The sequence below is a fragment of the Gopherus flavomarginatus genome, chromosome 1 (assembly GCF_025201925.1).
Source record: "Gopherus flavomarginatus isolate rGopFla2 chromosome 1, rGopFla2.mat.asm, whole genome shotgun sequence".
NCBI classification, from domain to species: Eukaryota; Metazoa; Chordata; order Testudines; family Testudinidae; genus Gopherus; species Gopherus flavomarginatus.
Window position 1 is genome coordinate 290,433,486 of NC_066617.1, and position 14,867 is coordinate 290,448,352.

The following is a 14,867-nucleotide window of genomic DNA, read 5'->3' on the forward strand; positions in this document are numbered from 1 at the left end:
AAGCTTTGTCATTGCTATAACAGTCTTAGTTGCTTACCAGCTACTAATCATCCATCAGTGCATCTGTCTGGTTTTGTTCTTTTGAATTAATTTTTTTTATTCAGAAACACGAGTTAATGCTCCCAGAGAAGCATACTTGTGCTATTTTTATTTCAGTATTAAAATTACTGTATTGATTGTGTATATATATTCTGCAGTGTAGACAGTATATTTATGAAAGTGTGTCTCTCATATATAGTGTATTGCAGTAGGATAATAAAGGTAAATATTGCATACAATGCAAAATATTGTAATTCCTGTAACATCTGAAGAAATTTTGATTACAGCAGATAAACATTTCAGTTTTCTATTTTAAAATGTTTGTTTGCTTCCTACATTCCTTACTTTGTCATAATTTTTCGTTAACACACTTGAAACTTGGAATTGGGACAACTTAATTGATTAATTAGAAACTTTAATAAGAAAAGCATTTCTGTCTAGCATAGATAGCCACTGGCATGCTCATGACCATTGGCACCAAAAATTGTTAAACATTAACTGCTGATGGGATGGAGGAGAAACTGTTAAGCTTTTAGTCAATTTAGAGATCATTATGGATGGCAGATTTGATCACCCTGGAGAGGTATTTCTCTTTATCTACAGAACAAGTGTAGTAGGGGTAGCAGTAATACAAGCCTCCCACACACACTGTCCTTCAGAGGTGCCTTTATTATTACTTCCTTGTAGAAACCATTTCAGTCCGTTCAGTCTCTTCCTCTTCATTTGTTGGTGTCCTCACTGAGAATAAATCAAGAATGTAAATTGTGATAGTGGTCTGTAATGTGTGTACTTATACAGTGAGAACTAGACTGAGATCTCCAGGTCATTTCAAAAACCCTTCACCAAAAGGCCTTCAAGAACAATAACTTTTTGATTATGCCAGAGTCAAAAGAATGACCTGGAAGTGAAATACTAAGCCATTTAGACATCCTCTGAGTCATCTAGTATCAGGGAGGAATTTAACTATAAAATTGGCAATTTTATAACTGAATAAAACTTTTCTTTATCATTTTGAAAATATTTTTCTTTAATGGAAGTGAGCCTCCCTTCTGTCTTTACTGATACATACTTTCCTTTAGTTGATCTGTCCTTGTGTATGGTAAACTAAATCACATTATTTTAAAATATGGGTAATTTCTGTTGCCTGGATCCTGCAAGTCTCTGCAAACAGATGCACTGCTGCATCAGCATAGAGCCCTGTTGAAGTCACTGGACTGCCACAGTGGCACAGTGAATTGGAGGACTTGGGGCATGTCTGTCTACACAAAGTGTTGCTTAAAAACACTTTTTAGAAAGGCTGAATTTTTTGTTGGGCTTTGCTTTCCTGAGCAAGTTGCTCTTTTTTTTTTTCCACATCTTTCATCATGGGGAGCTAGACCACAATGATCTCTTTTCATTTGTGTCACTCTTCATTTCTACCATCCCTCTTCCCCCATCCCCACCCCCCACCCTCCAATCAGTAAAAGGAAATTTAAACTTTTCTTTAAAAAACAAAAATCTTCTAGGGTGGTGGTTTGCTTTTTTAACTCATTTGTCAAATTGCATTTAAAAATGACCCATTGACCCTTTCCTGTCAAAGTTGAAGTCATCTAATATTCCAGGTATCTCTGAATATGGGTGGGTGGAGTATCTACTGTTGCCTTTTCAAATTATATCATCCCCCATAATTCTGGGATGATACTTCAGCTGTCATACTCTTTTCTTCTTTGAATGGGCCATGTCTTCTGATTCACCTTGTTATGTCAAGACTCCTCTGTTGATCAGACAGGAAGCAGCTAGCGCTGTGCATTTCTATGAACTTGATGCCTCTCACCATCTTTCTGCTGTATGTGCTTGCCACTACATGGCAGAAAAGGGATCCCATTTCCAATGTCAGACAAACGTCTTAATATCTATTGAGGACTGTCCTATTTTCCCTCTCTCCAGATTTTCTTTACTTCTTCAACTCTCCACTTTTCTAATAAACCGTCTTCTACCTCTTTTCCCTTCTGTCCACCATTATTCACAATCAGTGAAGTATTATCCCTTTCTCTGAGAGCACAGGACAACAGCTTCAAGATGGGAGACTGCAAGAAGACAGAAGACTTACAAAGTAAAATACCTCACAAAAAGTATGTTACCAAGGAATCCTCTTCTCTGGTGGATATAGGAGTCAGTATTTTCTTTAATCTACTTAAATATTTATAGTGCACTTATCTCTCAACCACCTTGTTCTCATAGTGGTTCTTCCCAATATGAAAATTTTGACTGATCATAATGGGAAATTGGGCTGCCTTCACCTTTACTACACTGGCCCCCACAAATCCCTATAAAGCATAGTGAGGATATGCCAGTGGCTCTTTGGACCAGTAACTGCATAAAAGAACACTAAAACTATCCTCATGAAATCAAAAAGAATGTCTGAGAGAATGTCTCCCTTCTCAGTCCCCATGATATACAGGAAATCTTGTATATCAAAATACTATAAAGAGTGCAAGTAGGAAAAAACTTTAAGTTAAAACCAAACATTTCAGATTGCTTCTCACTTGAGGAATAGAATTTGTCAGCATCTGAAAACTCAGAGGCACCTGTGCAGGGCAGGCTTCTATCAGTACTTTGAAACTACAGTGAAGCCTATTAGTTTGTTCAGACCTCCTTAGTATTACACAGGGAAACAAAATGCTGCTCCCACTTGAGGCCAAATGAGTCTAAGGATTGTGAACAAAATTACAATTGCATTATCCTTCATAACAGGAACTATAATTGATTAAATAAGATAATCCTTCTATATTGCATCCTGTACCATCACTAGGAAATATCTGTCTCTATCTGTAAAGCAGACCAACAAGAAGAGCATCTGATGGCACTGGCCTGCACAAAGTGGTGTGACACACAATTTTGAAAAGTAAAAGCAATCACTCGTGTTTTCCCCCTTTAGCAGTAGAGGAGAGTTAAGATAGTTCAGTATGTATCCCAGTTCCTTTCTTTCCTGAAGATATTCCAAAATCAGTAGAGACTAGGAAATCAATAGTGGGAGGTGTGGAAACAGGAGTTTCAGGGGTTGAAAGTCTCACCACGACCCTGCTTACCCTTCCTTCAGCTCCAAGCCATCCCACTGGCTACTTGGGAGAGATTGAGAATCCCTTCTTATTGGAAGAGTCTTCTCATTTCAGCATAATTTAGCAGATCTTTCTATATAGACAAATGATCCTTTGTGTGCTCATCAAGAGGGAATTCAGTTGAGCTGGAGAAATTCCTGGGAAATCATGTAATTCAGTCATAAATAGCAAAATTATTTCAGGAAGTTGATAGGATGTACACAATAATACCTGTTGCCTATGTGCACCATAACCAGTTTCAGATTATCTGTAGTATATTCTTTTTTTATGTTGTTGAGATAAATTTGGAGTAATGGGGAGACCACTGGTCCTTAAGACCCTCAAGCACACTGAAGATGCATATGATTCCAGGTGCAGTTCTGACAGTTCTACTGGCCAGATTGTCCACTGATCTTAAAGGCAAACCTGAAAAAACCTCTTTGATACATACAGATAATTCCAGATGTTTCTTTGTACCTCTTCTAATATCAATTTAAAGCTCTCCTGTGCAGCCTCATGACCATTTTGTGAATATTCACCAAAGTGCATGTCACAGTTATTGCTAATTTTAAGTGAAAAGGAATATCTTTATATCTGTTCTAAGGTGGCATCCACATTCAGGATGTGGATTTCTGTAGTACGTTACAGACCATGGAAACAACACTGAGAGCCCTGCAGGAAAATAGGTCTTTCATGAACATCCAAAATAACAAATTGTCCCTTACACTATCTTTTCCATACGGGTAGTGATCATAAACAGGTCAGAAGACATCACATACCTGACAGCAGATATAAGAAACTACAGACATTTATAGTTTTAAGTAATCACAAAGTCTCGTTAGCATTGTAGCTAGTCGTGTTAAATTGCTGTGTTGGTAAATGAGATCCCTCCTCACATATCATCCTTTCCAAATGTGCAAAACACAACACCAGAATGGCAGAGAATCACTAGGGGTTGAGAAAATTTAGGACTTCCTACACTGGTGTATTTCCCAGGAATTATTCAGTCAGATACAAAAAAGAGAACTAACAGCCAATACCAGCCTTGGGTTGAAGGTAGATGTTGCTTTGCAATAGGCCAAAAGATTGTCATCAGTGAAGAAAAATAATGCTCTTTAAACTTACTTGAATTTCAAGTTATCTAGTTGACCTTCTACAACTGCAGTCCTTGCTGGAGGATCAGCATATGCTTGTGATGTCGTCATCACCACAGTGGCTTACAGCAGCAGGCAATGTGCCTAAAAGACATCCAAGGATTTAATGAGGTGTTAGTACTTCTGTTCTGATGGGCAGAGGAACATGTGATATCCATTAATGCACTTAAAGAGCATGCTAAATGACAACTAGTTAAATCAGAAGACACTTTCTTTATGCAGTTGAAGTATCTTTGCAATCATCTGCTGAATAACATTCTCCCTTCATCGTGCCTGGAATGGCAGACAGCCACAAGGCAGAAGGTTTCTAGGATAAAAGACTGGAGAATAGGGACATCAAATGCTCTATAATTGGACAGGTCAGAGGATCTGCTGTACATCTTATCTTCCATAACACTTCCAAAGAGTCATTCTGAAGATCAAGGTGGGAGAGTCGGGGCCTATCTGGTTCTATCTGCATCAGACACATTGGTCCTTCCATCTCATGCTGAAAATGACTTGTCCTTTAACGTGACTAGACCCGCTTCCTCAAGGAACAGTCAACCAGAGAAATCAAATGAAACTTGGATCTAGCACTGTGATTGTTGAACACAGTAAGAAGAGAGGTGGCTATTCCAAAAACAGTCATCAGTTCCTTACTTGCTGCCCAACTGGATCCTTTTTAAAAGATCTACGTAACCAATTGATGTAAGTATGTGGAGTAGGCTAAATGGTAATCTATACAGTTGATCTTTCAGTTCCTTTAGCACCTTATGGGTTTACACTTTGATTCTACAATGAATCCTTTCCTGTCAGGTGAAGTGGCCACTGGTAGACCACCCACATATACCACAATTTCCCAAAGAAACAGCGAAGATAAAACGTCCCTAAGGTGTTAGTGCCTGATCTGGAATCCCTGTTTAGTGCAACCCTTCAAACCATTTTGCTCAGTTGCCCTGATTTTATATTATTTAATCCAGTGGAGTCCAGAGTCCACAGTTGGGTTTGGATCCCTATTCTGCAAGATACTGTACAAATACATAGGAAAGCATGGCCCCTCCCCCAAAGAGGAGCGTACAGTCTAATTTAAGACAAGATGCAGCAGTGGTGAGTGAAACTGAAAAGACTTAATATATTATAAAAGTTACCTTCAGAAATTAAGAACTGTATGCAAGTAATTTTCTCTCGCTTGAGAACTTTCTCAGTTTTTGGAACTGTGTGTTGATTTGTTTGCACTCAGTTCACCTAAAGGTATGTCTCAATATACTATCTGGAGGCTTTTAAAGCTACATTCATATTCTCATTCATTCAAGAGTGAAGGAAAATATCTCATTTATTTTACAAGTAATTTAAAGCTTTTGAAATTAAGCATTACTTCTATCAACAATTATTTAATTAACTTATTTTTGTTAGGCCAACTGTGTCTATTAAAATACCAAATTGTCATGTTTTTCAGAGAGCTGGGTTTTCAGTTTTAACACCCAGAATTAAATAACACAGTTGAGATTTTTAGAATCCTGACAGATTTAGACAAAGAAATCCTGTTAAAATCTAATTTGATTAGTCTTTAAAAAATCCCAGTCTACAACTCCAGTATAGGGTATTTTCTAGACAACATATGTAAAGGCTAAAATGTCTCTCACTCATATCAAGATATTGTAGTATACAATGCAATAAATATTTCATCACCTAATTTCATTATGAAATAGGGTATTCACCAGCTCTGTGCCTTTCATTATTCTCATGGAAACTATCTCTCTCCTTCCACCTCTTTCTATTTGAAACCTCCAAAATCCATGTATTCAGCATGAGTAATAACGGGGTATGTGTGTTTTCATCCAAGGATCCAAAAGTCCTTACAGATAATTAAGCCTCACAACTCCTCTGTGATGTAGTTAAGTATCAAACCCATTTTACAGATAAGATTGGTTAAGAGATGCTTCCTAGACTTTCACCGCCATGCCATTTGCAGACCTAGGAACAGTGAATCCAGGAGTTCTGCTTTTAAATCTTGTGCTCTAGCCAGTAAGCACTTCCTGCAGCAATGCATCACAAAATTGAAATCAATAATTATATTCAGGTAGAGTTAGGCATCAAAAGGAGTCAGTGACTTGATCATTTAAAACAGCTGAAGCTGTTAGAATCTTCTGACTTATATTTCTGTAGATATCAGTGACATTTAAATGCAAGCTTCCATGGTTTTAAACTTAGTTTAAAATCTTGAGTTTTGTCCATAAGGATTAGAGTGTGTTTGCTCACTCTTTTTAAGGGTGCTTTACTGCAGTGGCAAAGCTTGTAAATTCCACATGCAAAATATCTTAGATTCAGAGTACTTGCATGCTGAGTTATAGGTAGGTATATGACAGCCTATGCAATTTGAGATCCAGTGTTTCGGTGGGTGAGGAGAAAGAACCATTAGAATTAACCCAGAACTGTACTCTAGTATAGGTACCGGTTGAAAAGACATGGTTTTGTGGTAGTGTGGTTTTTCCTCTTGATAAATGTTCATGCATAAATTCTGCCCCAAACTATAGTTGACAGTGTTGATGTTGAGAAGTCAAGCATAGAAAAATCAGTATATTCCAAATGCCGAGGTTGTTTTGTTCCCATTGGTAACACTGCATGTTACGTAGTACTTTGTAGTCTCTTCCCTATTAAAATGTAAAGCTTTATATATCTGTTAACATATGCTATAAAAACTTGTGGTGTGACAGGTGAGGTTGCTACCATATTAAACTTTTAGATTTTCATGGCCCTAAACATTGCATTAATCCTGGATGGTTTTTAATTTAATTTAATATTATGTATAAGTGCTTTGGGGCTTCCACACATCTACTTATACTTACTCTTCTTCCTCAATTTTTAATTTTATATATGTTTAGTTTTCATGTTATTCATATTTGCTAAGAGCTCAGTGTTCTGGCAGTACTAGGGGACGGTCGGTGTTACCAAACTGATTTCCTTCCATGCACTCCAAAATTCTTTTTCCTCCCTTGCACAAGAACAGTCCTTTCTGTCGGACTTGCGCACACAATGAGTTAAGGGACACTCTCTTGATAATCCTTTAGTTTGTACAGGGACTCTTATGTAGCTTGAACTCTAGAAACAGTCTAATGGATAATATAAACTCTATATGGTCCCTGACGGAGTTTAGAAATAGCTGAACTTGGAATTATGGCAAACATTTTCCCTGCCACACCTCACACAACACTTGTCTCCTAACCACGCAAACGGCAACCCAGCAATCAGTCCAGCGCACAACCTGCATCAGTGTACTTGCTCCCGAGGCACTTTTAAGCTCACCTTAAATCTAGAACCTTAAATCAGGTACACCTTAAATCAGAGGTGGGCAAACTACAGACTGCGGGCCGGATCTGGCTCCTAAGGCCTTTTGATCCGGCCCACGGGATTGCCCCCCATGGCACCATGGGCCCCGCGCTGCTCGCAGAAGTAGCCCTTGGGTGGGGGGGCAGAGGGCTCCATCTGCGTTGCCCTTGCCTCCAGGCACCACCCCCCGCAGCTCCCATTGGCCGGGAATGGGAAACCCTGGTCAATGGGAGCTTTGGGGGAGGTACCTGGAGGCATGGCAAGGGCTGCACATGCACAACCCCCCCCCCTCCAAGAGGCCACGGCTGCCACCCCGGAGCTGCTTTTAGGTAGGTGGCACCAGGCCAGAGCCTGAACTCCTTCTGCACCCCACCCCCCAACTCCCTGCCCTAAGCCCCCTGACTGCACCTCGCACCCGTCCTGCATCCCAACTCTCTGCCCTAAGCCCCCTGCCTGCACCTCGCACCCATCCTGCACCCCAGTTCCTTGCTGCACCCTGCACCCCTGCCCTGAGCCCCCTGCCACCCCCGCACCCCTCCTGCACCCCAACCCCCTACCCTGAGCTCCCTCCCGCAGTCTGCACCCCTGCCCTCAGCTCCCTCCTGCACCCCACACCCCTCCTGCACCCAACCTCCTTCCCTGAGCCCTCTCATACACCCTGCAACCCTCCTCTGCCCCAGTCCCTTGCCTTGAGCCCCTTCCTGCACACTGCACTCCATCCCACACCCTGCACTCCTTCTTGCACCCCAACCCCCTGATCCGGCCCTGAATACAGTTTCCCCCCAGATGAGGCCCTCAGCCCAAAAAGTTTGCCCACCCCTTCCTTAAATCTAGAACATTGTGAGCACTACCATAAACAAATAAGAGTATTGAATTACAGTGTGTTGGAGTCCACATGCTTTGCCGCCGTAGATTTAATCAGCATTTCTTTAAATTGTGGAGAGGGGCATGAAGGACTAATTGCTGCAGACAGTTCATGGTCATGGCACCCAAACAACCATAACTCTGCCCTATAGGGACACAATGAACGTGGGGAAACGTAATGCCTTCAGAAATCATTCCAACCTAATTTGGGACCACAGATGATGAAGTGCCTTAATCATATGATTATTGTATGGTATTACTTCGGAGTAGCACGAAGAAACCAGAGCATACTGTCCAGTTAAGCTTTTTTTTAGTTGCTTTGCATTGCCAGAGGAGCACAAAGAAGTTGGAGTGTATATTTGAATTTCCTATCAGTCCTCAAATTTTTTCCTCTCTTTTTCACTCCACCTCCCTCACATACACACCTTTTGGTAGGGTCAGATGGGTAGCTTTTGAAAATAATCATTTAGGATTAATGGCCATTTTTGCTATTAATTTTCATAGCCAAAAGTTCCTCTCAATAGAGCCTGGTACATTAAAATGGCCTCTTTCAGAGAAATTAATGGAGAATTGCTCTTTTTCCAAATGGTCGCCATCTTCTGTTGTTCCCAAGGGAACTGAGGCCATAGCAGCTTTCAGTTAATGTGCCTTGTTTTTCAAAATGGCCACTACCTCCCATTGTTTCCATTGTGAGTGAAGTCAGCAGCCATTTATAATAGCTGCCTGTGGCCTAAGAACATGGGAGATGATAGCCAATTTGAAAGAGTGCAGTTCTCAGTGGACTTTTTTGTAGCAGAACATTTTTCAGCCCTGATGAAGAAGAGGGGCAAGTGTGGGGTGCAGCTGAGGTGACGAGACTATTAGGGGAAATGGAAGCTGCGTGGGTTGGAGCAAACAGCCAGTCAGCACAGGACAGAGAAAGTCCAGTCAAAACTGTGGACAATTGTCTGAATGTTTAAAAGAACCAAAGGTTCCTGGTTTGGCTGCTCCTGTTGCTACTGGATGGCTCCTCCTTATAGTTATCTCCCAAGCCCACAAAGGGGGAAGGAGGCACAACCCAAGTCCTAGTGTCCCCAGAATGGGGAGTGAACTCCCCTGCACAGTTTTGGGTCTAAAGAGTTGCTGGAGGGGAAGGAGTGGCCATGGCTGTGCCCCCTTTTACCTTCTCCCCTCTCAGTGCAGCAGTCCCTGCTTTGGATGCTTCTGCACCTACCAGCTGGAGTTGCCACAATCCAGCCATTCCTCTTTGATTACATAGCCAAAATTCTTATCCAAGTATTCATCATTCACATCTTTACTACAAGAGCCTCTTCATTTTTGGCCTTTACTACTGCAGCCTTAGTCCCTTCTAGACTTTTCAGATTGTTACTGCTAAAATCATCTTGGCTCGTTGTTCTGATTATGTGGATGCTCTTTTTGAGTGCCTCCACTGGTTTCCTCTTCAGCTGTACATCAAAGGCAAACTTCTTGTCTTTATCTTTTCATTACTTAGTCAAAGCCTTTGCTACCTGATCTAGTAATGTATCATAACATTGATCCCCACCTTTGCTTCACCAGTATTTCCAACCTTTACTGCCCATCAGTCAACTTCTCCCATAAACACTCCATGCTTTCCCCCCATGCTGCCCCTAAGCATAGGGAAAACTCCCTGATAAAATCCAAACAAACACTACCCTATCCTCCTTCAAATCCCTCCTTAAGGCTCACCTCTTTCATAATGCCTACAAAACCCAGCCTGGTGATCATGACAAACTGTGACTACTCTTCTTTTCCTTTTCTTTTCCATTCCGTCTTACCTGTACACCCTGTTAAAAAAATACAGTACATGTAACTAACAAAGCTGTGTTAATTCTTCACCAGTTTCGTTTGCTTGTATATTGTATCCTCATCTTTTGCCTGTTTGTATCTGTAGACTGTAAGCCTTTCAGCACAGAGATCATCTCCTCTTTGACTGTACAGCACACTAATCCCAGTCCTAATCCTAACTGGGACCTTTGCGTGCTAGCATCATAATAAGTATTTAATAACAACACTTAGGCTCCTCTGAAAATCCCAAACTAAATAGGTGGTGAAAGAAGGAAGGCATAAGGGGATTAATGAATGGAGATGAGATATGGAAGGAAGAGTGCAGAGAAGATATTAAGAGAATGTGACATATGGAGAGAACAGGCAGAATGACACCAAAATGAAGAGATGGGTAATGGGGGTTGGAGGAAACAGCCAGTCAGACGATACCATCAAGTCTTTGGTTGGAAGAAGTGAGCTCACTAATGTAATGGACCCAGGTAGATTTAGGTATTTTTTTTTAAAAAAAGGATATTTGTAAACTGGAATATCCAGGCATGTTCTCTTATCACAGAAAACAATTAACATCTATGCTGGAGTATTTTTTTAAATCAAAAATACTACTTCATAAAGGAAATTTGAAGGGGAATTAGAAGTGGGCATACTGGAAATAGATACGGGGTGGCTACAACTCTGGAACTTTGACTCTTTTCTGCATCAGAGGCAGCTGCATTATTAGTATTTTTCACATACACCCTTTGTGCTAGTGCTCACAGTACAAATAAGAAATGGTCCCTTTCCTAGAGAACTTAAAATATTTTAAGAGCGTTGAGTATGCCCCAGTGAGGGAAATTCACAAACTGTTTTCCAAGATCTGGAACTGTGGCATGTAATAGCCATCAAATATTTTTGACACATCAAATATTTTTGTGGGGAACAGTAAATGTGGCATTGGGATTTTACAGCTTTATTATTCTAGAATATCTGAATGTGAAGCTTATTTTCTCTGTGGCAAATTTTGTAAATTCCAAAACATGAACCGTGGTATAAAGTTTGGAAGAAGGGCATAAATTGCATTAAGCTTGATTTTTGGATATATCTTAACAGTTTGAACAATAATTTACTCAAATGTTACAGTTGGCTAAGAACTGTTAGGTCATTTTGTGCAGCCTTGAATATATTCAAGTTCTTTGTCCAGATTTAAATAGCTTGAGTGATATAGCTCCCACTATTACCCCTGGGTAATAAGATATATTTCCCACTGGTACTACGCCTCAACTTTCCTGTGTTGAGATTAATCCCGTTACGACGACTGTCAGAGACTAATTCTCTCCTTTTTTAATATTTTAATATTCAGGTATTTGTAAAATTCAGTATATTCTTCTTAATCATGAATTAGTGAAGAAGGAGGCTCCGTGTTCTACTACCACTGCATTCTGTTCTTTTTGGGATCTATAGAAATATAAATATATTATAATATTTCAGAATATGCAGTCATATTGTGGCCTGTTCTCCATGTTAGTGTAAGGGAGTAAAAGGGGCATAAGACAGCCCATGTGCAGGGGAACCATACGTAGGGTGCTTGTTCAGAGCCACTACCTCCCACCATCATGCTTGACTTCGCCCCCCAATATACACCTCTACCTCAATATAACACTGTCCTCGGGAGCCAAAAAATTTTACTGCATTACAGGTGAAACCACATTATATTGAACTTGCTTTGATACACCGGAGTGTGCAGCCCACCCCACCCCACCCCTGGAGCACTGCTTTACTGCGTTACGTCCAAATCTGTGTTATGTCAGGTCACGTTATATCGAGGTAGAGGTGTACCTGGATGTGTAGTTATGTCAGTGTGTCTTGGAGCATATGCTGTGACAAGTATAGATCAGTTGCACTTTATTCCTATCCCAAAGGCAACAGGGAGACTGGGATAAAGATTGACTCTTTGAGCTATAATTTCCTTCCTGCACTAATCCAGGGGCAACACAGCATAATCACAAACTGACGATCTAAATCTTAATGAAAAGTAAATACAGTACTTGTAAATATATATGAAAAGTTACCAGTACAGACACAAATATTAGGAACAGAAAATCATGTTCTGGTAAGAAAAGCATAATGCTTACATATCAAATTAAAATGTTTTAATTTTTATTGACAATACTGTTCCTCTAATCTTTGTTAATCCTTCTTTATTTTGATATCCATTACTGTAAAAAGTTTGTTTCTAAGCATACACGTATGTTTTTTCCTAGTGTGATTTTTTTTTTAAATTAGAGTTTATTTTATCTTTGTAAAATAAACTGTCAGAGTACCCAAGATCTGGCATCTTTGTTATAGCCTGGAAAAATAGTTTTCAAGTAAGAAATAATAAGCTTTATGAGGGGGGCTTCCATTCACTGATCTCGAGTTTATGCTAATGTTTGATTGGGAAGGTGAATGTAATAATTTCTGTTTTATTGTTCTGTCTTGAAGGGGATTGTTATTTCAAGTGTTCAAAGTACATGTGAACTCCATCATTCTTAACCACTACAACAACTACCCTTAAAACTTAAGTTGGGAGATACTTATACTTAACCTTTTTGTATACCTTAGTAACTAGAACACCAGAGACACAGGCAACAAATCTTTTATGAAATACGTGGGTTGGAACCACAGTTCTTCAAATTACATTTGCCTCTTGAGCTTCTGCAAAAAAGCTTTTCTAAAACATGCTGTTTTCTGCTGCATATGCAAATTAAATCTCTAAAGACTGTTAGTACAATAACTTTGATTTAATTTTACTGAAGGAACAAGCTAAGAGTTAAGGTTAAAAATTGAATTTTACTGCAAGACAGTAGTAGAGTTAATGCTAAAATTCCATGCTAACATTTCCATGTCACTTACATTTCACAAGTCTAGAGCTTTGTTATAATACTTTTTTTAAATTTTGGCACACTTAGTATGTATGGAAATATTTCCTTGGTTTTGTGGATTTATTTTAGATAGTTCAGGCTACTTTGATTCAGTGGAGCAAATTCATCCTTGATATAACTTCAGTGAAGTTAAGCGTGGAGTTATACCATGAATGCATCTCACCCAGTGTTTTTAAAGGCATAATTCTTGCCTGTCACAATTTTGACAGCATTATTAATAAAGGACTTTTCTTATAGAAGTGTGAGAGTTGACATGCCAAACTCCTCTTCTGTTTTTATAAATAAAGACTATATATGGATACAATTTTAAATCCATAATTTGTTTATTAGAATCTTCTATAATCCTAGTCATGTCATTCTGTAATACTGATCAGTTAAGTTCATGTTGTGCATGTTAGGTTATGCAAAATAAACACCATCACTGAGTTGTTGTATTTTTTTGCATAGATAAAAGGAAAAATAATTCCAATAAAAGCACTAAAACTGCCTTTAAAAATGTAACTTTATTTTGTTTTTGTAATTGGGATTTTCAGAGGTGAATTTCCCACATATTCCTTTTAGTTTCATTTAAGAACAGTTTGATTATTGCTACGCAGAAATGCCATATTACAATTCTAAATCATGCGTGCATGTAAATTTATAGATTATAAAAAAGATCTTAAATTGCAACATAATTAAGATAGTCATTATTATATCAATCTTCATTGTTATTATAATAAACTATAAACCCTACTGTCTGTCCCACAGATACTTGGTTATCAGTTTTTCATACTATGTATTTAAATCATGAAACATTCCATTTTTACTCTTTAAAAAATTAATGTAAACCTTTTAAAAAATATGTTCCAAAATTAAATAACATTCTCATATAAAACATGTTTAGGAGAATGTATTTTAGCAGTGAAATACAATATATTTAGCAGAGTAGATACACATCATTTGAAATGCTTGTTTTGCTTGTTTTTATCTTTGCTAATCTTTTCCATTGAATCTATGCTGCTTCTGTGCCACTGTTTTCCACTATAGAAACTCCATCCCGCTGCCTTGCTTCTCGTGAGCGCATTTACAAAAGTAGTGATGTAGCTGGGCCTGCTTCTGCTATTTCATCTCTCTCTCACAAACTAAAGGGTGGGTATGCATGCAAACACAGACAGGTTATTCAAATTTTACGTTGGAAAAGTGGTTTGTTTTTCTTCCGTTCATTTTCATTCCATTCATTTGATAAAACACTTTTTCAAAATTAATGTTAAAGTTTGATATATGTGAGTGTTCATATAATATAACAACTCATTATTGCTCATTTAACTGTAATGGTTTCATGACTTGTGTATTGAAGATGGAGTGTTGGTTTACAACCAGTTAAGATACTATAAACCAGAGTACTGTCATACATGTATGAATATTTAGACAACAAACTAGTGAAATTTGGGAGACAGGTAGAGCGTCATTTTCATGTTACTTAGTCTATAAATAAACTAATGGAAAAATAACATTTAATACAGTATTAATTAGTCAATTTTTGTGCTGGTTGAATTCAAAATGCTGAGCCATTATTTATGGGACTGACTGTATCATGCTGTATATCACAAGTGTTACAATCATTGAAATCAGTGGAATTAATCACATGAGCAAGGAAATTGCTGTATAAGGCCAAGGAACGAGGCAGTATTCTAGATTTATTTATTCATGATTACTCAGTAGCTTGCCAGCACTGTTTACAAATG

At 38.8% G+C, this 14,867-nt stretch overlaps 1 protein-coding gene across 14 annotated transcripts in view; it reads left to right on the forward strand.

Moving 5' to 3' along the window:
- The window catches only part of MYCBP2 (MYC binding protein 2), a 445,111-nt gene that overhangs the window by 364,583 nt on the left and 65,661 nt on the right, over window positions 1–14,867 (forward strand). For 9 of the 14 annotated variants that reach the window (XM_050946493.1, XM_050946502.1, XM_050946549.1 and 6 more), the window contains one exon: window positions 14,170–14,271. The exons of the other annotated variants lie outside the window; for them this stretch is intronic. In XM_050946493.1, the coding sequence (XP_050802450.1) occupies window positions 14,170–14,271 (102 nt within the window). The remainder of the gene's footprint in view (window positions 1–14,169; window positions 14,272–14,867) is intronic. 14 annotated transcript variants of the gene reach the window in all.